The following is a 24,326-nucleotide window of genomic DNA, read 5'->3' as shown; positions in this document are numbered from 1 at the left end:
TTCACCATATTATATGGTAAGTGAATATTAAACTTCATAAAAGGCTGTGAGAAAGGTCTCCAAAGTGTTTGTACCATTTTACATCCTTAATGGCAATGTATTAGAGTTCTGGTTTCTCCATTCTTACCAACTTGGTGTTGTTAATCTTTTAGCCATTCTAGTGAGTGTGTGGTGATCTCAGTGTGGTTTCAATGTGCATTTCTCTGATTACCAAAGATGTTGAGGATTGGATATCTTCCTCTGTGAAATTTCCATTCAAGTTTTTGCCTCATTTTACATTGGATTTTCTTTTGATTGATTTGTATGTCTTTATACATATGCTGGATACAAGTCCTTTGTCAGATATATGTACTGCGTATATGTATTTTCTAAGTCTATGGCATGCCTATTCATTTTGTTAATAATGTCTATAGATGAACAGAAAAATTAAATTTTGATAAGGTCTGATTTTCTCTTTTATGATTAATAGTTTTGTATCTTGTCCAAGGCATCTTTGCCTACCCCAATGTCATGAAGATATTCCCCTATGTTTTATTCTAGAAAACTTATGGTTTTGGCCATGTCTCCTGACATTGCCAAATGTCCCCTGGTGGATAAAATTGTCCTTGTTTAAGAAACACTGATCTATGGGGCGCCTGGGTGATTCAGATGGTTAGGCATCTGCCTTTGGCTCAGGTCGTGATCCCAAGGTCCTAGGATCGAGTCCCGCATCGGGCTCCCTGCTCGGCGGGGAGCCTGCTTCTCCCTCTGCTTCTCTTTCTCTCTCTTTCTCTGTCTCTCATGAATAAATAAATAAAATCTTAAAAAAAGTTATATCTCAAAAAATAACTTAAAAAAAAAGAAACACTGATCTAAAAACTGATATGTGTTGGATTTCCTATTAATAAAAAAAGTAGCAAAAATAAATTAAAAAAAAAGAAAACTCTGAGAGGCTAGTATAAAGATGTTAACAATGATGGCCTCAAGGGTGATTTTTATTCTTTTCCTCTGTTCTAATTTTCCACAACAAACACATTGCTTTTCCAAAAAAATAATAAAGCAATTTTATATAACAAAAAAAGAAACACAGATCTAACACTGATATGTGTTACATTTCCTATTACTCTAAAATTGATAATTGTAAGTAAAATAAATAAATAATTGAAAATAAAATTAAAAAATATGTCTAATAAAAATATTTGCAAAAGAAAAAATTTTCATGGCTGACAAAAAGGATGGAATAAAAATCAAATGTGATAGCCTCCAGACCACTATAGGTAAAATAAATTGATTCAACATAAAGCAGGGTGGGGAAGAGCAACAAAAAGCATGGCAAACAGAGAATATAAAAACAGGTAACAGAAATAAATCCAAACATATCATAATTAATCAATTAAACTAACTTAAAAAGAGAAAGAGACTCTCAGATTGTGTTGAACCTAAAAGTAAAGACCCACTTCTATATTGTATTAAATAAAAAGATAAATGAAGAAAAAACAAATAAAAAGAAAGCAAATGTAACATAATCTCAGGTAGAGTAAAACTTCAGACAGAAAGGGCAAAAAGGATCAAAGAGGGATATTTAATATTAACAAGCATGGTTATATCACCTAGAAAACACAGCAGTTACAATCTTTTGTGTAATTAGTCATATAGCTTCAAAATACATAATGCAAAATATAATTTAAATAGAAGGAAAAATTGTTACAACTACAGTCATAATGAAAAGCTAACCATACCTCTTTCAGTAATCCACAGATTAGCAAGTATATAGAGGATTTAGATTACACAATCAATAAACTTTAACTAATCTCCCAAATATAAACAACTTTGCACACAACAGAAAATAACATTCTTTTCAAGAGCACATGATTCACAAATTTTGTTCATGTATTAGAACATGCTCATTCAACAGTTAAAATCCACCAATTTCATTAAAAAGAAATGGAAATAATAATCATAGGGTTCATACTTATTGACCATAATTTATTTGTTCAGCAAATATTTATTGCGTGCCTATTGTATTCCAGGCCCTGTTTTAGGTACTGAAAATGTGGTGGTGAATAAGACAATGTTCCTGTTCCCAAAGAGTTTACATCTTAAAGAAAGGAATCAAATAATACCTAAACATATAAACAGGTGATAAATCCTTTACTGGAAATCCAACTGGATGACGTCGTAGAAGCAGGGGGGATATTTTAAATTGCATGTTTAAGGAAAGCCTAGAAGAGGAGGTGACATGATATGATGAATAAAATTTGACATTAATACAAAAAATTCTAACCCAACCCAAAACGAAAAACAACTTTTCTAAATGGCTCTTGGGTTCAAGAGGAAACAAAAATCAACACTTCTTATTATGTAGAGAAGAATGAAAATGAGAACACCATTTGTAATACCTGCAGGATGTGGTTAGAGGAATATCAAGAGGGTAATTTATAGACTCAAATACATATTTGAATACAAGAAAGATTTTAGATAAATGAATTAAGTGCTCAACTCAAGAATACAGAAAAGGGACAATAGACTGAATCCAAAGGAAATAGAAGGAAGGAAAAACAATAAAAATTGAAAACAAGATAAGAAACAAAACAAAAAGCACAGTGCAATTGATTGATAAAACCTGACCTTATTCTTAGAGAAACAAATTTGGCAAATCTGATTAAGAAAAGAAACATTAGGAACCGTAGTTGCAAATATAGAAGACATTTGGAAAAAAATATAAGAAAATGTCATAATTTTTTACCACAAATTTAAAATTCAGACAAAATAGATATTTTAAGAAAATATAAGTTATATGGGGCGCCTGGGTGGCTCAGTTGTTAAGCGTCTGCCTTTGGCTCAGGTCATGATCCCAGGGTCCTGGAATCAAGCCCCACATCGGGCTCCCTGCTCCGCGGGAAGCCTGCTTCTCCCTCTCCCACTCCCCCTGCTTGTGTTCCCTCTCTCGCTGTGTCTCTCTCTGTCAAATAAATAGATAAAATCTTAAAAAAAAGAAAAAAGAAAATATAAGTTATCAACATTGGTTCCAGAAGTAGAAAATTTGAATAGATCAATAACCAATGAAGATGTCAAAAAATAATTAAAGACCTACTACTTTAAAAGGAAAAAATACAATTATCATCTTCAGACTGTTTTCTAGCAAAGCTCTTCCGACATTCAAGGAGTAGAAAATTTTCTGGTTATATAAACTATTTCCAGAACATAGACAACTTTCCAATTCATTTTACAAGGCTAGTATAATTTTAGCAGCAAAAACTGGAAAAGGATGATGCACAAAAAAGGAAACTATCTCATCAACAAACATGTACAAAAAATAGGAATTCAAATACTAGCAAATTGAAATCCAGCATTGTATTAAAAAATAGCCGCTACCATGTGAGATTTATCCCAAGAATTCAAGTGCAATTTATTATTTGAACAGTTTTATTATAATCCACTGTAGTAAAATAATTTTAAAATCATGTAAAATAATACAAATTGGTAAAGTGATATTAAAATATGATTATCCCAATAGGTACCATAAGATCATTTGTTGAAATTAAGCATCCATTCCTGATAACAACTCTTAGCATTCTAGGAATAGAAGAGGTTTCCTTAATTTGGTGAAGGGTTTGTGCCAGAGATGTACAGAAACACTGTACTTAATGGTAAAAGACGAAGTATTCCCATTATAGTCAGGAGCTAGACTCTGGCTGTATGGATGTCTGTTACCACGTTTACTATTCAACATTATTCTGAAGTTCTTGTTCTGTGCATAAACTGAAAAGAAGAAATGAGCAATATAAAATATTAGAAAGGAAAAATCTGAATTGTCATTTACAGACAATATCGTTGTCTCTTTAAAAAATCAGAGAGAATCAACTGACAAACCTTTAGATCTAATAATAGAGATTCATTAGGGTGGCCGGATATAAGAGCAACATACAAAAATTGTAGCTTCATTTTGCATCAGTGTTGAACGACTAGACTATTAGACTAGAAGACGCTTCTGTGTTAGAAGAAAGACACTGATTGACAGAATCTCTCCCAATACTTGAAAAAATGCAAAACAAAGGGAGTAAAAACCCAGCAGGGGCGGAGTGGGAGTCATCATCAGCAACCAAACAAAGAAAGGGGCACATCCTAATTACACAAACTTCAAAAAGTCACAGGCAAGTAAAGAAACAGAAGATTGCAGAGCTGAGCACAGTGATGCTGAGGAGCCAGGTCCTTAACCTTGCCCTTGCCCCTCAGGAGCCATCTAAGATATGGCATGTGAAAAGCAAAGAATTGAAGGGAGAAAGAACATACCCCAAAGTACAGAAAGAAATTTCCAACAAGTACTTTAAGCTATGGAACAACTTAATAAGAATATAGACTTAATAAAAAAAAAACCCAAAAGCTCAAAGATAAGATGATAAGACAGCAGATTTAGATAAAAAGGAGGATTGCAAACTAAGGAACCAATTAGGCCCAAAAAATTATCATAGAAGTAATAAATTATAAACAGCTGAACCAGAAAAACGTGGCTAAAAATTGAATTACAGATAGAAGAGCTTGAGATAATTACATTGACTAGAGATGAGAAAGACAAAAAAAAATTAAAGGAAATAAGGAGATATAACATATGTACACAGATATTAAGAATATACTCTTTTTAATTTTTATTTATTTTAACTTTTTTAGACTTATTTATTTTATTTGAGAGAGAGAGAAAAAGAGAGAGAGTGAATTTGAGCGGGAGGAGGGGCAGAGGGAGAGGGAGAGAATCTCAAGCAGACTCTGTGCTGAGTGCAAAGCACGAGGCAGGCAGGGCTCCATCCCAGGATGCTGAGATCATGATCCCAGCCGAAAATCAAGAGTCGGACGCTTAACCAGCTGAGCCACCCAGACGCCCCAAGAATATATTCTTTTTTTATTGTTGTTAATGATTTTTTAAAAAATTTATTTATTTCACAAAGGGAGGGAGAGCAGAGGCAGGGCGAGCAGCAGGCAGAGGGAGAGGGAGAAGCAGGCTCGCTGCTGAGCAGGGAGCCTGATGCGGGGCTCGATCCCAGGAGCCTGGGATCATGACCTGAGCTGAAGGCAGACGCTTAAGCGACTGAGCCACCCAGGCGCCCCTCCGACCCACAAGAATATATTCTTAAAGAATGAAATGCTCAGATCTAAAGAACATATAATCTTCCAGGAAGTTTAGTTGTTCTTTGAAAGTTTGATGGTTATTTCATGGCGTTGGAATGTGAGTGATGGTTTACCGTTCTTCTTTGTACTTTACTGCATTGAATCACTTAGTTATAATTAGCATGCATAATTTTTTTAAAAGATTTTATTTATTTATTTGACAGAGAGAGACACAGTGAGAGAGGGAACACAAGCAGAGGGAGTGAGAGGGAGAAGCAGGCCTCCCCCGGAGCAAGGAGCCCCATGCGGGGCTCGATCCCAGTATCCCGGGATCATGACCTGAGCCGAAGGCAGATGCCCAATGACTGAGCCACGCAGGCGCTCCAGCATGCATGATTTTTATAAAAACTGAAACCGTTTTCCAAAAAAACAAAAAAGAATATCACGTACAAAAAGCCACCATTCACAATGTTAACCAAAACTATAAAATATATGGGAATACAGCAAATAAGAAATATGTAAAATCTACATGAAGAAAGCTCTACAATTTTACTGAAAGGCATAAAAGATATAAATAAATTTAAAAAAGACCGGGGCACCTGGGTGGCTCAGTCGGTTAAGTGTCTGACTCTTGATTTCCGCTCAGGTCATGATCTCAGGGTCTTGAGATTCAGCCCTGTGTCAGGCTCCATGCTGAGTGTGGAGCCTGCTTGAGAGTCTCTCTCCTGCTCCCTCTGCATACCATCCCCCCTGCTCACACGCACTATGTCTCTAAAAAAATTTTAAAAAATTAAAAATAATAAAAATAAATAAAATACCATATGACTCTGGATGAAAATAATAATTTATTACTATGATTTTAATTATTCCCCAAGTTAATCTATAAATTCAATGCTATTGTAATAGAAGCCAAACAGGATTTTTTAAAAAATGGAACTTGGAACTTTACTTGAAATGCCCAAGCATATCCAAAAACAGTTAGAAAAAACAGAACAGTGAAAGATGTGTCCTCTCAGACACCTAAACTTGCTACAAAGCTATACCAATTCAGTGTGCTATTGAGGTAGTTATGTGTGTGTGTGTGTGTGTACACACATATACATATACACACACACACATACATATATACACACATATACACACATATACATATATACACACATATACATATATACACACATATACACACACATATACATATATACACATATATACATATATACACACACACATATACACACATACATATATACACATGTATATATATACATATACACACATATTTATACACACATATATAGACACATATACATATATACACACACATATATATACACATATACATTTATACACACATATACATATATACACACATATACACACATATATACATATATACACATATATACATATATACACACACATATATACACACATACATATATACACATGTATATATATACATATACACACATATTTATACACACATATATAGACACATATACATATATACACACACATATATATACACATATACATATATACACACATATAGACACATATATATACACATATACATATATACACACATACATATATACACACATATACATATATACACACATACACACACATATATACACATATACATATACACACATATATACACACATATACATATACACACACATATACACATATACACACATATACATATACACACACACACATATACACACACATATATATATATATCAGCAGAACAGAAAAGTCAATCCATGAAACATGTCTGAGTATAAATGAGAGTTTAGCATAAGTCATTTTTTTATTTTTTAAAGATTTATTTATTTATTTGAGAGAGAGAGAGAGAGAGATCGCAAGTGGGGGGAGGGGCAGAGGGAGAGACTCCTCAAGCAGACTGCCCCACCCCCCCACCCTGCTGAGCAGAGTGTGGAGCCAGAAGCAGGGCTCGTGCCTAGGACCCTGATTATGACCTGAGCCAAAATCAAGAGTTGGGTGCTCAACCAAATGAGCCATCTAGGCACCCCTAGAGTAAGTCATTTTAAATTATTTGAGGGGTAATGGACTGTTACATGAATTGTACTGGAATTTGGCCCTATATTTGAGTATATTTATACACACATGTATATTGTATATATATGTATGTATGTATCTGTGTGTGCATATAGTCAAATATACATGGCTTACATAACCCAGAAGCCATACAGGAAAAAACTGATATATTTGACTACATCAAAATATAAAAATTCTGATATCAAAAAATACCATAAAATTAAGATGTCAGTGACAGGTTGGGAGAATATATGTGCAACTTATATAACAGAAAAATAACTACTGTAGAGATATGCACAAGGAACTACAAATAGTCAGAAAAATACTGTTGAATGAAAAAAATACTCAAAGGATATTAACAACTAATTCTCAGTGAAAAAATGCAAATGGCCAATAAGCATAGGCAATGATGCTAAAGCTTATAGATATTTAGGAAAATGTGAATTAAAAGGACAACAACCTCATACTTTTTTTTTTGCTTCTTATATTGACACTAATTGCTAATTTACAGTGTGCATGAAAGCATGGGGATGGAGTGCTGTCATGTGTTTGACAGGAGTATAAATTACCCAGTGTCTTTGGAGGGCAGTTTGGTGGTATACCTGTTAAATATATAACATCTCATCTCCTTCCTTGGGCAGTATTGAATGTATAAAATCTCATACTCTTTACATACCCATACACTACAAAATGTAAATAAATTTTATTTATATCAGAATATCCTAAAGAAATCCTTCCATCTGTGGGTACCAGATTTTTCACTGTAGCCTTGATTTTATTAACCCAGACCCAGAATAATTTTATGTTCATCAGTGGGGTGTTGGGAAATGAAATTAGATAAACAGTAGCATAACCAAGCTATGGAATAGTATATAGCAGTTAAAAATAACAAAACATATTTAATTGTACTGGTATGTGGGCACCTGGGTGGTACAGGTGGTTAAGCGACCGACTCTTGGTTTTGGCTCAGGTCCTGATCTCAGGGTTGTGAGATCAAGCCTCGTGTTGGGCTCTGCACTCAGGATATAGTTTGCCTAACACTCTAGCTTCCTCTCTATCTGCCCCTCCCCCTCATGCATGCTCGTGCATGCTCTCTCTGTCTCTCTATCTCAGATAAATAAAAAAAAAATCTTTAAAAAATAAATGTACTGGCTCCCTGAGATGTAATTTAAATTTAAATGTAGAGCTCTCTGAGATGTAAATTTAAATGAAAAAAATGAGTTGCAAAACAGTATGTTAAATATAATCTCACTTATATATTTAGTAAGATATGCATGTATATATAATGTATAGAAAATAATTTAACATAGCAAATTTATAACAATGGGGAGGTAACTGTGCTTTGGATGAGGATGGTGGAATTAAAGTGGTACAAGTGTTTTTCCTGGATTTGACTCTTATACTAGAATGTATTCTTGTGAAATTTGCCTGTAATTACAGAAAATAAAGAGCAAATAATAAAATACCTTAAGTATATTTCCATCAGGATACATAGAACTAAATCTTTCTTTTTTATCAACCATATTGTATATTTGACATAATGTATTTAACCTTTCCCTTTATGTTTCTTCAGTGTTTTTTTTAACCTTTACAGGTACTGCAATAGAAATCCAATAGATACCCTTTGTGAAATATGCACATATCTTTGAGAAATTGTGTAGGTATATACACTGGTTAAATTCCTAGTGATAACATTGCTGGTTCAAAGAATTTGTGTGATATTATATTTATCATTTAATAGATTTTTGCCAACCGAAAAAAGATTGCATCAGAGTATCTGCTTCTAACAGTGTGCGAGTGCCCATTTCCCCACAAACCAATCAACAATATTATCAAAATTATCTATATATATTTTTTATTTTTTTAAGATTTTATTTATTTGACAGAGAGAGACACAGTGAGAGAGGGAACACAAGCAGGGGGAGTGGGAGAGGGAAAAGCAGGCTTCCCGAGCAGGGAGCCCGATGGCTCGATCCCAGGACCCTGGGATCATGACTTGAGCAGAAGGCAGACACTTAACCAACTGAGCCACCCAGGCGCCTATATATGTATATATATGTGTATATATATATATATATATATATATACACATATATATATATTTTAAAGATTTAATTATTTATTTGAGAGAGAGAGAGAGAGTGTGCGTGGGTTGGGGCGGAAGGAGAGGGAGAGAATCTTAATCAAACATCCTGACATCATGACCTGAGCCTAAACTAAGAGTCAGATACTCAACCAGCTGAGCCACCCAGGCATCCCTCACATTTCTGTATTCTGACAAACTCCTAGCTGAAACAAGATAAGACATAGTTGTTTGGATTTGCCTTTCTTTGAAGTTGAGCACCTTTTCATATGTCTATCAGTCATTTGTATTTCACTTCTGTGAACAAATCCATTCAGGTCTTTGGCACATTTTTCTATTCAGTTATCATTTTACTAGTGATTTGTAAGTTTTTAGATTATTACAAATTAGTCACTTGACATCCTATGCTTATGGGTTTTATATTTTACTTTCCTAAAGTTTTAAATGTTTATGTAATCGATTTCTGAATCTTTCCCTTCGATGGAGAATATAAGTTGGTCACAGGCAATTGAGTTCTGAAAAGTCATTACATTAGTAAGGTTCTTTGGCACTCTGGGCACCCTGGCTCCCTTCCTAGAGGGGCCTCCCCCACACAGGGGCCCCTCACAGGGGGAGCTTCCTGCTGGAGTGTCAGATTTCAGCATTCAAAGAAAGAGGCTGCCTGAAAGGTCTATATTTAGAGTATGACTCCCTATCAGGGACAGCTGAATATCTGGGAACAAATTTCTGCATACTTTGTCCCTGAGTTCTGGGATTATTCTGAGGGGCTTGTATGGGTGGTGCAGTGAACTTGTAACAGAAGGCAGGGAGTGAAAAGGCCTCTTTCAGCTGGTGGTGACTGCTTGGCAGCCTGTAAACTATGCTTTTCGTGAGGGAAAAATGACACCGATTTCAGGGGTGTTGCAGTGATTCACAGTCACCCACAGACCCTCACCGCTGTCTCCACTGGAAGATGCTGAGCACTAGGGGCTGCTGGGGATGACAGACATAGAGTACATGAACAACAGATCCCGGAGATATCTCACCAGTGTCACGATTAAATGAAAATTCCACCCGCTAAGCCTCATTTCCATCAGTGGGAGAGCAGTTGGTCCTGTCCAGCATGTGATGAGACCGATTTGATCACACGCTTACGTAAAATCCAAATAAAGTCCCTTGAATGGAAAGCAGGTTAATCTGGGAAGTCACCAGTTTTCAGGCACTGGGTTCATCAGGAGTTGGGTCTTCATTCAATCATCCAGGAGTCATCTGTGAGGAAGTTCTCAGACACCTGACACAAGACCACAATAAGTTCAGCCAGAACTTGAAAAGGTTGTAAATTGCTTGTGGGAAATTGCCAATTTTAGAAACCTGAATGTCTTTCCGCAGATTAATTTACAGATCACATTGAAAACAGCCTGGTTTTGTTTAGGAAAATTTTGTACATACAATGTCAATAATTACTAGTATGTGTTGAAAACTGAAATCGTTAATAGCAATTAATGTGGCACAAAATAATGTGAACAAATGAGTCTTTTGCTATTTTTACGACCTAATTTTTAAATGTCGGATGAAAATGGCTTGCCTGCATTTCCCAATGACAAAAACACTGAATGCGATGTTAAAAGCGGGGCGGGGGGGGGGGGAGAACATTAAAGAAAGAAAGTTAAGCATCTACTCGCACTCTCTGCTTCCTTTCCGGATACCCCTTCCCTAGCCCATTTTGGTGCAGCAACACACCTGATGGGGAGTGTTAGTCTCATAGCCTAAGAGAGAAGGAGAGGATTCTTCTAAGAAAAGGCCAGAGCCAAGGCCTGAGGGAGGGTGATATGCAGACCCTCCCCAGTAACCAGAGAAGGGCAAACCTCAACCGCAAAGAAGTGAGGCCACTCGCTAGTCGGCCCTCAGATTGGAGAGGACAGAGCTGAGCGACCAGGCGGTGCGCTCGGGGGCTCGGGTCACAGACCGGTGGAGGGGCAGTTGGGGCGGACGGAGGTGGGGGGCAGGGTCCCGTAGAACTCCCCGCAGGCCGGAGGGTGGGGTGGGAGGGGAGAGAGAGCGTTGGTGACGCGCGCCCCCACGTGACCTGGAGCTGCAGAGCGACGCAGCCTTCGGTGCAGTCGTCACTCCCGTCTGGGTACCGGCTCCCCGCGGTCCTGCGCCGGGCGGGCTGGCGTCGGGCCCGAGGAAAGCGGAGCAGGTGAGGACTCCGGGGCCCGCGCGCCGAGGCCAGGTAGGCAGCTGTCGGCTTACCCCGGAGGCCGGTAGCCGGTTCGGGGATGGGGGACAAAGCGGGCTTAAGTTCCAGGAGCCTTCGCTGTGGTTCTCCCGAGTCCCCTCCCCCTGCCTCCGTCCGTGCTGGGGAACCTTGGGCTCTGACAGCGGATGGTTGGGGGTGGAGGGGAGTGGCTCTAGAGGGAAATGCAGAGATTGAGATGTCCCATCCTCTCTGACCCTAATCGCCGACCGCGCACGTCCGCCCAGCTTCCTGCACATTTCAGGGGAAGGGACATGCCACCGTGGCGTTTACAGAGAAAATGGTGGGCCTTGGTGACTGGACGGTGGAGTTGGTGGGGGTGGCGTCTGGGAATGCGGGGAGGGACGTTTGATAACCGGAATCCTGAATTCCGAAAGGTGAGTACTGGGATCTGTGTCCTGGGTGTTGGCCCAAGCACTCAGTGCCTTTACTCTCTCCTGTCTGATGGACAGTAGTTCCGTGTGGCACTGTTTGTGGCGAGGCAAGGGAAGAAGGAGAGAAGAAAACTGCACAGGATCTGTGGAGGTTAGTGTGAGCACGGCCCGGCCTCTGAATAGTTGAAGTTCGGTAGGAATTCTCTAGGACAGGAACTTAGGCGCCGCTGTCCGGTTGGGATGTGGGGTGGGGCTACCTAGGGGACTTTCCCTAAACTGCGTTTACTTACTAAGCTTAGGGTTTTTAACTTAAATTGTATGTTGAAGACCAGTAAAGACAGCGAACTTTTCCATGGATGCTTTCATTTGCACTTCAGATAATATTAAGAAAATACAAATCGTTGTATCAAAGAACATTACTTGTTTTTTGAGATAGGCTTTGCCAGGAGGGATAGTGATTTTGCAGAAGAAAAAGCCTTCCCTCACTCCTTGTGTCTTCTGCTGGGGACTCCTAGAGATGGATTTAAGGGGAAGTAGATGGCAGTAGGCTATGTTTGATTCTAGAGTAGGGGACGGGGGCCTCCATCTCTCTCTCCGTTTTCCAGTTTTCCAGATTTCCCCCGCCTGTCTGAGCACCTTGGTGAAGGAAATGATGGACTTTTGGGAGAAACCTTAGAATCCTACAGGTGGTTTTAAAATAATTTGCCCCTGTCTCTTCCCTTTTATTTCTCCTGCCTCCCTTTTACACTCTGCCCATTTCAGTGCTGGGGAAGCCCCAGGTTCTGCTAGCCAGAGAATGTGTCTCTAGATCTAGTAAGGCAGGTACTGGGACCCCTGTTTTAGATGCTGGGATGTCACAAGCCCTCAACAGTTACCCTCCCCTTTTTCTCTGTTTTTTTTTTTTTTTTCCTAGGTCTTCCCATAGGCCTACAGTAGGGCTGGAAGCCAGGGAAAGGGGGAGACTGGCCTGGAACCATGAAGGTTGGTGTGAAGGTGGGCAGCGCCTGGGGATAAAAAGAGGGTGAGCACAGAAGGGGGCTGAGACTTGAGAGGGTCTCAGGGGAGGGTACTTCTGCCTCTCCTACACTCTGCCCGATTTCCACAGTGTTGCTACATCCCCTGCTGAGGCAGGTACTGGGATCTGGAATCAGGGCGCTTGTCTGTTCTGTGAGGACTTGGTGTCTATTACCTCCTGTTTGTTTGCTTGTCCATAGATCGGCCTGCAGGTCTGCTGTAGGGCTTGAGATTACTGGAAGCAAAGAAACAAGGAGGAAATTGCCCCTGATCAGTATAGCCTGGTAAGAGGATGGGAACTGCCTGGGTAGACCTCTAGGGTGGGTTGGTGGAGATCAACATGCATCCTGTGTGGTCAAGGTCCAGTCTGGAGTATCCTCAGCCCCTCCCTTTCCCACCATCCCTGTCATGCTCTCACCTTTATTTTGGTACAGAGAGTGGGGTGAACTGAGGGAGATAGAAAGGTAGTTTGATAATATGCCTGTCACATCAAGAACAAAATCCCCAGTCGCATCTGTCCCTCCATCTGTCTGTCTGTCTGTCTCTAGGTCCACAGATCTCATGAGTTAATAGATCTACTTTAGGGTATATCACCAATCAAGAGAAGGAAAGAGGAGGGAACTGCCTTGATCATTACAGGTTGGTATGAGGGTGGGGACCTTTGGGAGTGGTGACAAGAGTTGGTCCAGTAAAAATCAAGGTCTGAAGGCTTCTCAGTCTCTCCCATTCATAGTCAGTACCCCCCCACCATCTTTTCCATTATTCATTTGGTGTAAGGAAGTGTGTATGGATGTACCTTAGGGGAAAGTTGTTGGGCACTGGGGAAAATGGGAGGGGAGAAAATAAAAGAGATGGAGAGAGAGTTGGCTCATCATCCTCTTCTCCCACCATGCACATCATTTCTACACTTTCCTGTCCTTCGTGTATCTATCTGTATGAGGCACAACATTAGAAGAGAAATTTTAGTCCATTTCCTTCCTCCACTTCTAGGTCCACCGCCAGTGGCAGCTGTAGTGGCCTTTAAGTGGCTGAAGACCAGCGCCCTCACAGGCCTACACCCAGACCTACTACCCTCTTTCCCCATCCTGATCGAGCCCCCTGTACCTTGTTCGTGCCTTCAGTAGGGGTGATTACATGGGTCGAGTTCAGGAAGTGGGCTGGGTGACTGCAGGACTGGTGGTTTGGGCTGGTACCTGCTACTACCTTTACAGATTAACCAAGGGAAGAGCGCAGAGTGTGAGGACACTTGCCAAAAATGGGTCCAGAGTCAAGATGGGGACTGTGGTTGGGGTACAGAACCAGACCTTGGCCACGGGTGAAGCCATGGCTGGGACAGAGACTGAGACTAGACCCAAGGCCACATCTGGAGCAGAAGCTGAAGCAGGAGGTAGGGCTGGGGCTGAAGTAGAGATTACCACCACTGCTAAAGCCAGACCCAAAGCCAGCTCTCAGGCCATGACAATGGCTGAGGCGGAGGCAGCGATACAATCTGAGGCCAAAACAGTGGCCAGAACAGTGGGCACGACAGAAGCAGTGACTCTGACTGAGGCCCAGGTCAAAGCCGGGGAAGTGGCTATGAAAGAGGCTGTGACCCAAACTGACTCTGAGGCTGGGAGAGTAGTCAAGAAAGAAGCTGTGACCCAGACCAAGGTTAAAATTTGGGCGCTGGCTGCCAGGGCAGAGACCAAGAAAGAAGTAATGACCCAGACCAAAGTGGAAGCTCGTATACTGGCTGAAAAAGAGATGAAAAGAATAATGGTGACACAGAGTGAGGCCTTAGGAGTGATCAGGGAAGTGGCCAAGATCAGTGCCATAAGTAAGACTGGAACCGTGGCTGAGACCAAGGCAAGAGCCTTGGAAGAGATTGTGAGTGTGGCCAAGACTCAGTCTGAGGCCAGGCCTGGTAACACAGTTGATGCTAAGGGAAATCCTAATACCGTGTCCAGGGCAGAAGTTGGAGTGGACATGAGGTCTTGTGTACCATCTCAGGCTGTGACCAAGATCCAGGTTGACACCATGCCTGGTGCTGGGGTTGAGGTCAAGGGGAATCACAAAACCATGTCTCGGGCAGAGTCTAGGGCAGACATGAGGGCTCCTGCCCAGCCTCAGATTATAGCCAAGACCCAGGCTGAGGCTATGCTTGGGGCAAAGGTTGATGCTGGGGGTAATACAAATGCCATGTGTAAGGCAGGGACAGGGGCAGATATGAGAGTTTCTACACAACCTCAGACTGTGGCCAAGAAACAGGCCGAGACAATGTTTGGTGCCGGGGTTGATGATAGGGGAAATGCTGATGTCACATCTAAGGCAGTGGCTGGAGCTGATGTGAAGGTTGCTGCTCAACTTCAAGCTGCAGCCAGTGCTCAGGCTGAGGCTATGCTTGATGTCAAGGTTAAAGGAAGAGGCAATTCCAATGCTATGTCTAAAACAGGGGCCAGGGCAAACTTGAGGGCCAATTCCCAGGCTGAGGCCTTGCCTGATGCCAGGGTTAAGACCAGAGACAATCCCAATGCCATGTCTAAGATGGGGGCTGGGACAGATATGGAGCTCTATATGCAGCCTCAGCTTGTGGCCAATGTCCAGGTTGATGCCTTGCCTGATGGTAGGATTAAGGCTAAAGGCAATGCCAACACCGTATCTAAGGAAGGGGCTGGGACAGACACAAAGGCACAGTCTCAGGCTTCCACCAAGAGCCAGGTTGAGACCTTACCTGGTACTAGAGGTAAGACTAGGGGAAAAGGCAAAAGTAAGCATAAAGCAGGGGTCGGGATAGAAATGAAAACCTGTGCGCAGCCTCAGGTTGGGGCCAAGACCCACGATGATGCTTTACCTGATTCCAGGGTTGATGGCAGGGGTGATCCTAATGCCATTTTTAGGTCAGGGGCTAAGGCGGAACTGAGGGCCTGTGGTCAGCCCCAGACTGAGGCCAGTTCCCAGGGTGAGGCTTTGCCTGGTACTAAGAATAAGGTCAGAGGCAATCCCATTGCTGTGTCTAAGGCAGGGACTGGGCCAGATATACTGGGCTCTGCCCAGCTCCAGGCTGTGGCCAATTCCCAGGGTGAAGCCTTGTCTGGTAATAAGAGCAAGGTCAGGGGCAATCCCAATGCTGTGTCTAAGGCAGGGACTGGGCCAGATACTATGTGTTCTGCCCAGGGTGAAACAGATACAACAGGCTCTGCCCAGCCCCAGGCTGTGGCCAGTTCCCAGGGTGAAGCCTTGTCTGGTACTAAGAACAGGGTCAGGGGCAATTCCAATGCTGTGTCTAAGACAGGGACTGGGCCAAGTACAATAGGCTCTGCTCAGCCTGAAGCTGTGTCTAATTCCCAAGGTGAAACCTTGCCTGGTACTAAGAATAAGGTCAGAGGCAAGTCCAATGCCATGTCTAAGACAGGGGATGGGCCAGATACATTGGGCTCTGCCCAGCTCCAGGCTGTGGCCAATGCCCAGGGTGAAGCCTTGTCTGGTACCAAGAATAAAGTCAGGGCCAATCCCAGTGCTGTGCCTAAGGCAGACGCCAGAGCAGATTCAGTGGGCTCTGCCCAGCCTCAAACAGATACAATAGGCACTGCCCAGCCCCTGGCTGTGGCCAATTCCCGGAGTGAGGCCTTGCCCAGTATCAAGAATAAGGGTAAGGGCAATCCCAGTGCTTTGTCTAAAGCAGGGACTGGGCCAGATATAGTAGGTTCTGCCCAGCCTCAGGTTGTGCCCAATTCCCAGGGTGAGGTCTTGTCTGGTACTAAGAACAAGGTCAGGGGCAATCCCAGTGGTATGTCTAAGGCAGAGGCCAGGGCAGATGCAATGGGCTCTGCCCAGCCTCAAACAGACACAACAGGCTCTGCCCAGCCCCTGGCTGTGGCCAATTCCCAAGGTGAAGCCTTGCCTAGTATGAAGAATAAGGTTAGGGGTAAGTCCAATGCTGTGTCTAAGATAGGGGCTGGGCCAGATACAGTGAACTCTGCCCAGCCTCAGGTTGTGGCCAGTTCCCAAGGTGAAGTTTTGCCTGGGACTAAGAAGAAGATCAGGGGTAATCCCAGTGCTGTGTCTAAGGCAGAGGCCAGAGCAGATACAATGGGCTCTGCCCAGCCTCAAACAGACACAACAGGCTCTGCCCAGCCCCTGGCTGTGGCCAATTCCCAAGGTGAAACCTTGCCTAGTATCAAGAATAAGTTTAGGGGCAAGTCCAATGCTATGTCTAAGACAGGGGCTGGGCTAGATACAGTGGGCTCTGCCCAGCCCCAGGCTGTGGCCAATTCCCAGGGTGAAGTCTTGTCTGGTACTAAGAACAAGGTCAGGGGCACTCCCAGTGCCGTGTCTGAGGCAGAGGCCTGGGCAGATGCAATGGGTTCTGCCCAACCTCAAACAGATACAACAGGCTCTGCCCAGGCCCTGGCTGTGGCCAATTCCCAGGGTGAAGCCTTGCCTGGTATCAAGAATAAGGTTGGGGGCAAGTCCAGTGCTGTGTCTAAGATAGGGGCTGGGCTAGATACAGTGAACTCCGCCCAGCCCCAGGCTGTGGCCAGTTCCCAGGGTGAAGCCTTGCCTAGTATCAAGAATAAGGTTGGGGGCAAGTCCAGTGCTGTGTCTAAGATAGGGGCTGGGCTAGATACAGTGAACTCTGCCCAGCCTCAGGCTGTGGCCAGTTCCCGAGGGGAAGTCTTGCCTGGGACTAAGAACGAGGTCAGGGGAAATTCCAATGCTGTGTCTAAGACAGGAACTGGGCCAGATACCGTGGGCTCTGCCCAGCTCCAGGCTGTGGCTAATTCCCAGGGTGAGGCCTTGCCTGGTGTCAAGAAAAAGGTCAAGGGCAACCCCAGTGCTTTGTCTAAAGCAGGGACTGGGCCAGTTACAGTGGGCTCTGCCCAGCTCCAGGCTGTGGCCAATTCCCAGTGTGAAGCCTTGCCTGGTGTGAAAAATAAGGTCAGCAGCAATCCCAATGCTGTGTCTAAGGTAGAGGCCAGAGCAGATATAACAAGCTTTTCCCAGCTTCAGGCTGAGTCTAAGTCCCAGGGTGAAGCCTTGCCTGGTGCCAGGAGTAAGGTCCGATGTAATCTTAGTGCTGTGTCTAAAGCAGACACTGGGCCAGACACAATGCGCTCTACCCAGCCGCAAACTGTGACCAATTCCCAGGGTGAAGCCTTGCCTAGTGTCAAGAATAAGGTCAGGGGCAATCCCAATGCTGTGTGTAAGATAGAGGCCAGGGCAGATGCAGTGGGCTCTGCCCAGCCTCGAGCAGATAAAACAGGCTCTGCCCAGCTCCAAGCTGTGACCAATTCCCAGGGTGAAGCCTTGTCTGGTACTAAGAGTAAGGTCAGAAGCAATTCCAATGCTGTATCTGAGGCAGAGGCCAGGGCAGATATAACAGGCTCTGCCTGGCCTCAGGCAGTGGCCACTTCCCAGGGTGAAGTTTTGCCTGGTACTAAGAATGTCAGGGGCAATCCCAATGCTGTGTCAAAGGCAGAGTTTGGGGCAGATACAATGGGCTCTGCCCAGCCTCAAACAGAAACAACAGGCTCTGCCCAACTGCTGGCTGTGGCCAGTTCCCAGGGTGAAGTCTTAGCTGGTACTAAGAATAAGGTCCGGGGCAATCTCAGTGCTGTGTCTAAAGCAGGGATTGGGCCAGATTCGGTGGGTTCTGCCCAGCCCCAGGCTATAGTCAATTCCCAGGGTGAAGCCTTGCCTAGTGTCAAGAGTAAGGTCAGAGGCAATCCCAATGCTGTGTCTAAGGTAGAGGCCAGAGCAGATACAGCAAGTTTTGCCCAGCCTCAGGCTGTGTCTTATTCCCAAGGTGAGACCCTGTCTGGTGCCAGGAGTAAGGTCAAGGGCAATCCCACTGCTATGTCTAAGGCAGGCACTGGGCCAGATATAATGTGTTCAGCTCAGCCTCAAACAGATATAACAGGCACTGCCCAGCCCCAAGCCATGTCTAATTCCCAAAGTGAAATCTTGCTTGGTGCCAGAAATAAGGTCAGGGACAATCTCGATGTGGTATTTAAGGCAGGGGCTGGGCAAGATAAAATAGGCTCTCTTTCACCAAAGGCCGTGGCCATTTCTCAGGGCGAGGCCCTCCTTGGTGCCAGAAGTAAGGTCAGGGGAAATACCAATGCTGAGTCTAAGGTAGAGGCTGGGGCACATATGATGGGTTCTGGTCAGCCTCAGTCTGCAGCCCATTCCCAGAGTAAGATCTTGTCTGGGACAAAGGACAAGGCTATACCGAAGCCTGAGGCAGATGAGGGCTATGCAAAGCCCAAGGCTGAGGCCACACCCACTGTTGAGAGTGGGGGTGGGACAGGCACTCAGGCCTGCAGAAAGACTCGGCCTAGGGTCCATGACTACTACTGGAATGGGATTGGTATTCAGGATTGGATTGCTTCTGAGCGATGGATCAAATTTAGGTTTCAGGCCAGGGATGGATACTGGGAGAATAGCATGTCCTGGGCTGATGATGAGAATGAAGCCAGTATTGAGTCCTGGAGTGGGGCTAGTGATAAGTCTGATATTAGATCCTGGGCTGGGGCTAAGGCTGAGAATGAAGTTGGTTTTCCATCCTGGGCTACAGCTCGGGACCAGGCCTGTGGGGGGCTCTGGGTTGGGAGTCAGGCCAGTGGGGGTTCTTTGTCAGAGGCCGGGGACATGGCCATTGGAGCATCTGGAATTGGGGCTGAGAACCAGGCCAGTGGGGTGTCTTGGGCTAGCACTGGGAACCAGGCTACTGGGCAGCCCTGGGCTGGAGGTCAGACCAGTGGCGTGTCCTGGGCTGGGGAAGATGCCATTGGAGGGTCCTGGATGGGAGCTGAGGAACAGGACAGTGGAAGGTCCCGGGATGGGGCTGGGATTCAGGCTAATGGAGGGTCCTGGGCTGAAGCTGGAGCTGGGAATGTGGCTAGTATTGGGCACTGGCCTGGGGATATGGACCAGGCTAGTGGAGGGTACTGGGTTGGGACTGGTGACCTGTCTGGTGGATCCAAGCCTAGATTTGAGGATCAGGCCAGTGAAGATATGTCCTGGGCTGACACAGCCGACCAAGCCAGTGGAGGGTCCAGGCTGAGGTCTGTGGACCAGTCTGGTGGTGAATCCTGGGCTAGGGCTGGGGAACGGGCCAACAAAGGTTCTAGGCCAAGGTTTGTGGACCAGTCCAGTGTTGGGTCCTGGGCTAATACTGGGAATCAGGCCAGTGGAGGATTCTTGGTTGGGACTATGGACCGGGCCAGTGGGGGGTCCTGGTCTGGGACTGGTGATCAGTCTGGTGAGTCCAAGCCTGGATTTGAGGATTTGGCAAATGTAGAAGTGTCTTTGGCTAGGGTTGGTGGCCAGGCTGGTAGAGGGCCTAGGTTGGGGCCTGAGGACCAGTCCAGTGGAAGGTCCTGGGCTGACTCTGGGGACCAAGCCAGTGGAGGGTTCTTGGTTGGGGCTGTGGACCAGGCCAATGGAGGGACCTGGGCTGTACCTGGGGATCAGGCTGGTGGTGGGACAAAGCCTAGATCTGAAGAGCAGGCAAGTGGAAGAGGGTCTTGGGCTGATAATGGGGGCCAGGCTGGTGGAGGGTCTAGGCTGGGTCCCAAGGACCAGTCCATTGGAGATTCCTGGGCTGGCACTGGAGACCAGTCCAGTGAAGAATGTAGGCCAGAGCCTGAGGATCAGTCCAATGGATGGTTCTGTGCTTGCAGTGGGAGTCAGGCTAATGCAAGTGGGTCCTGGGGTGGGGCTGGTGGCCAGGTTATAGGAGGATCTAGACTAGGACCCACGATCCCATCAAGTGGTGGGTCCTGGGCTGATGCTGGAAGTCAGGTCAGTGGAAGGTCTTGGGCTGGGACTGGAGATCAGGCTAGTAGTTGTCCCAAACCTGGATTTGAGGATCAAGCCAATGGAGGAGGGTTCTGTTCTAGTGCTGAGGACCAGGCTGTTGGAGGGTCCAATCCAGGGCCTGCAAACCAGTCCAGTGGTGGGTCCAGGCCTGGCACTGGGAGTCAGGCCAGTGGAAGGTCCTGGGCTGGGGCTGGGGGTCAGGCTGATAGTGGTTCCAAACCTGGATTTGAGGACCCAGCAGGTAGAGAAGGCTCCCAGCCTGGCACTGGGGATCAGGCTAGTGGAAAATCTTGGGCTGGGTCTAGGCCTGGTAATGAAGCCAGTAGAGGGTCCAGGCTGGGGCCCAAGGACCAGGCAAGTGGAGGGCCCTGGGCTACGGCTGGTGACCAGGCCAGTGGAAGACCCCAGATCAGTGCTGAGATGGAGGCCAGTGAAAGATCCTGGTTTGGGACTGGGGGTGAGACTAGTACAGGGTGCTGCTTCAGGAGAGGGGAAGAGGCTGGTATTGTATCCAAACCCGGAGGTAAAAATGAGGCCAGTATTGAATCCAGATCAGGGGCTAAAGAGGAGGCCGCCATTAGTTCCAGATCTGGGGCTGAAGATAAGGCCAATATTGGGTCCTGGATCAGATCTGAAGAGGCAGACTGTATGGATTCCTGTATGGGGGCTGAGGCTGGGGCTGGGGCAGAGGTCAGGAAGGAGTCTTGGCTTTGGGATGGAGATGCAGCCACTACAGGGTCTAGGCTTGGGGCTGAGGAAGAGGTTTGCATGGGGTCATGGACCTGGGCTGAGGATGTAGATGAGGATGAGCTAAGTAGAGCATCTAGCCCTGATATTGAGGAGATCAGTTTAAGGTCCTTGTTTTGGGCCGACAGTGAGAAGAGTAATGAGTTCAGATCTGAGAGGGAGAGAAATGTCAATTTTGAGTGTGGAGCTGGAGATAAGGCCAGCGCCAAGGATAACTTTGAGGCACCAACTGCCGGTGGAGTTGATGAAAGGTCTTGGTTCTGGGATGGTAATGAAAACACAAGTGAGGACAAATCTGCACCTAAGACTAAAGCCAAAAAGTCAGCTGAGTCAAGAGGCACATATCCATCCATGGTCCCTGGGGCAGGAATGGGGTCATGGGCAGGAGCCATGATCTGGACGGAAATGAAATTTCCATACCAAAATAAGTCCTGCTTCCCACCTGAAGATGAGCTAAGAAAGCAGATCAGGGATGAGGAGAAAACTCAGCCCTGGACCTGTCGCTGTAAACGTGAAGCTAATATGGATCCACGAGAGCTTGAAAAACTCATTTGCATGATTGAGATGACTGAAGATCCTTCTATTCATGAAATAGCCAATAATGCTCTTTATAACAGTCCCGATTATCCGTTTTCCCATGAAGTCATTCGAAATGCAGGTAGAATCTCAATTATTGAAAGTTTGCTCAATAATCCCTATCCCAGTGTTAGGCAGAAGGCTTTAAATGCACTTAATAACATCTCAGTGGCTGCTGAAAATCATAGGAAGGTGAAAACATACTTAAACCAAGTATGTGAAGACACAGTCACCTATCCCTTGAATTCAAATGTCCAGCTAGCTGGACTAAGACTGATAAAGCACTTGACTATTATTAGTGAATATCAGCATATGGTTACAAATTATATTTCAGAATTTCTTCGTTTGTTAACTGTGGGAAGTGGAGAAACAAAAGACCATATTTTGGGAATGCTTTTGAATTTCTCTAAAAATCCATCTATGACAAAAGACTTACTCATTGCCAATGCACCAACGTCACTGATTAATATCTTTAGCAAGAAAGAGACAAAAGAGAATATTCTTAATGCTCTTTCACTATTTGAAAATATAAATTATCATTTTAAAAGAAGGGCAAAAGTGTTTACGCAGGACAAGTTCAGTAAAAATTCTCTTTATTTCATATTCCAACGACCTAAAGCATGTGCCAAGAAACTCCGAGTCTTAGCAGCAGAGTACAGTGACCCTGAGGTGAAAGAAAGAGTTGAGCTATTATTAAGTAAACTCTGATTAGTTGTATGTTCCCAAACAAATCTGAGTAATATTTTGGTTTTGCAGTCTGGAAGTAATGCATATTGTAAATCGCATTACAACTTTGAAACTGATGTTACTTGTGATGGTCTGTAGCTGGATCGCTTTATGAACACCAAATGTACTGGAAATACATGTGTTGATTATTACCTTGTCTGGATTGAGATATTTTTAGTATGCTTCATGAGCAGAAACGACCTGATTCTTCATAAGTAAGGTAATTTTTGGTCCTTTGTGTGGACTTATGTTTCTACATTTGAGACTTTATTTTTATGTTATCAATAAAGTTGTGTGTTTTAAGCAGAAAAAAAGAGACACATCCTTGTCCTTGAGTTTATGATCTATTTGGAAAGGCAAGATGTATGGAAACAAAAATACACTAACAAAGCCACAAGCCTCTGATCATGACCAAACCCTTCCCGTCAGTGCAGAAACTTCTGCAGGCAGCAGTGCTCAGGCAATGCTGTACAGAGGAGGGGGACACTTAGGTAAGCTGGGCTTGAAGGATAGGAAAAAAATAGGGCAGGAGAGCATTGGAGGAGGGAGGAGTGGTGGGAAGAAAGGCTTGGAGGCGGGAATCCTGCTTCGGAGAGGAGGCTGGCCTGCCTCGAGTTCCAGGTGTGGGAGGGGAATGATGGGAAATGTAATCCATCAGTCTGGGTGAGCCCCTTCATGCAGGATCCCTTATTGCTAAACTGAGGTGTCTGATGTTACTCCATCCACCCCTGGGAGACCCCAAAGCCTTCTGTGACCAGAGGAATGAAAATGAAAGGACAGGGATGTAGCTGATGTGTGTGCAGGATGTGTCAGAGTTTGGGGTGGGGACAGATGTGGCCACTGGAGATTGGAACAGCAGTTAGGAAGTCACTGTCATGGTCCAGGCACGAGATGATAAAAGTGTGAGACTTCACTACCAGCCGCGAGAATGGCAAAGGGAAGAAGGAAGTGAGAGGCTGTTTGAACAAAGAAGTGATAGAACATATCTTGAGGGCATACAGAGAGGTATAATTTTATTTTAGGGTCCTGGTGGCATTTAATTCGAAAACGTTCTCTTTCTGGGCCAACTCTGGGGTCGATGTAAGTAAATACATTAGGTTATTATTTTGAAATAATAAAGTATAATAGAAGAAAGAACAACGTTTAGTGCTTCTATCAGATTTCTTTTAGAAGGTTGACTGAGGCAGGGCTTTGTGGAACCATTGAGAGTGGTGTTGGCATCAATACTGTAGAAGACCCACCTTTCTCCCACCCTAGAGTGTGGTGAGGGTATGGTGGGAGGGGCGTTCTCAAACTGGGCTGGTGGGAGCATACATTGGTACAAGGTCCATTTGGATACATGTTCCAGAAGCCTTAAAGATGTGCATACTCTTTGAGCCAGTAATTCTACTCGTAGAAATTTATCTATAGAAAATGATCACATAGTTGGCTTGTACAAAGCTGTGCATCTTCATACTGTTTTGAAGAGTGGAAACATGTGAATGACCCAAGGGTTTCAGAATAGGCACTTGGCTGAAAAATTAGGGTGTGTCTACACAATGAAAAAACATCTTGCAGCAATTGAAAATGGTGGTGGGCATCTACACTCATTTACTTGGAAAAAATTCAGCAT

At 44.4% G+C, this 24,326-nt stretch overlaps 1 protein-coding gene and 1 long non-coding RNA gene across 3 annotated transcripts; both read left to right on the top strand.

Annotated features, from left to right (window-relative positions):
• The first annotated feature begins 11,955 nt into the window (after positions 1-11,955).
• On the top strand, positions 11,956-13,148 carry LOC114203894 (uncharacterized). Its single transcript, XR_003608072.2, has 4 exons — positions 11,956-11,999; positions 12,454-12,534; positions 12,762-12,829; positions 13,063-13,148. It is a non-coding gene; the product is annotated as an uncharacterized LOC114203894 (long non-coding RNA).
• Positions 13,149-13,996: 848 nt separating this feature from the next.
• Positions 13,997-22,912, top strand: ARMCX4 (armadillo repeat containing X-linked 4). Of its 2 annotated transcripts, none has more exons than XM_088028701.1 (2): positions 13,997-17,245; positions 17,366-22,912. In XM_088028701.1, exons 1-2 carry the CDS (start codon positions 13,997-13,999, stop codon positions 22,694-22,696), a joined length of 8,580 nt encoding a protein of 2,859 aa, XP_087884827.1. In that variant the 3' UTR covers positions 22,697-22,912. The 2 variants fall into 2 exon arrangements, with proteins under 2 accessions (XP_087884827.1, XP_087884828.1); XM_088028702.1 differs by having other exon boundaries at positions 13,997-17,299; positions 17,540-22,912.
• Positions 22,913-24,326: the final 1,414 nt, after the last annotated feature.

This window comes from Eumetopias jubatus, unplaced genomic scaffold (assembly GCF_037043125.1).
Source record: "Eumetopias jubatus isolate StellerSeaLion01/CBP00866 unplaced genomic scaffold, mEumJub1_p1.0 scaffold_11, whole genome shotgun sequence".
Classification (NCBI taxonomy): Eukaryota; Metazoa; Chordata; class Mammalia; order Carnivora; family Otariidae; genus Eumetopias; species Eumetopias jubatus.
The sequence above is the reverse complement of the archived record's forward strand: the minus strand, read 5'-3'. Positions and strand labels throughout refer to the sequence as shown.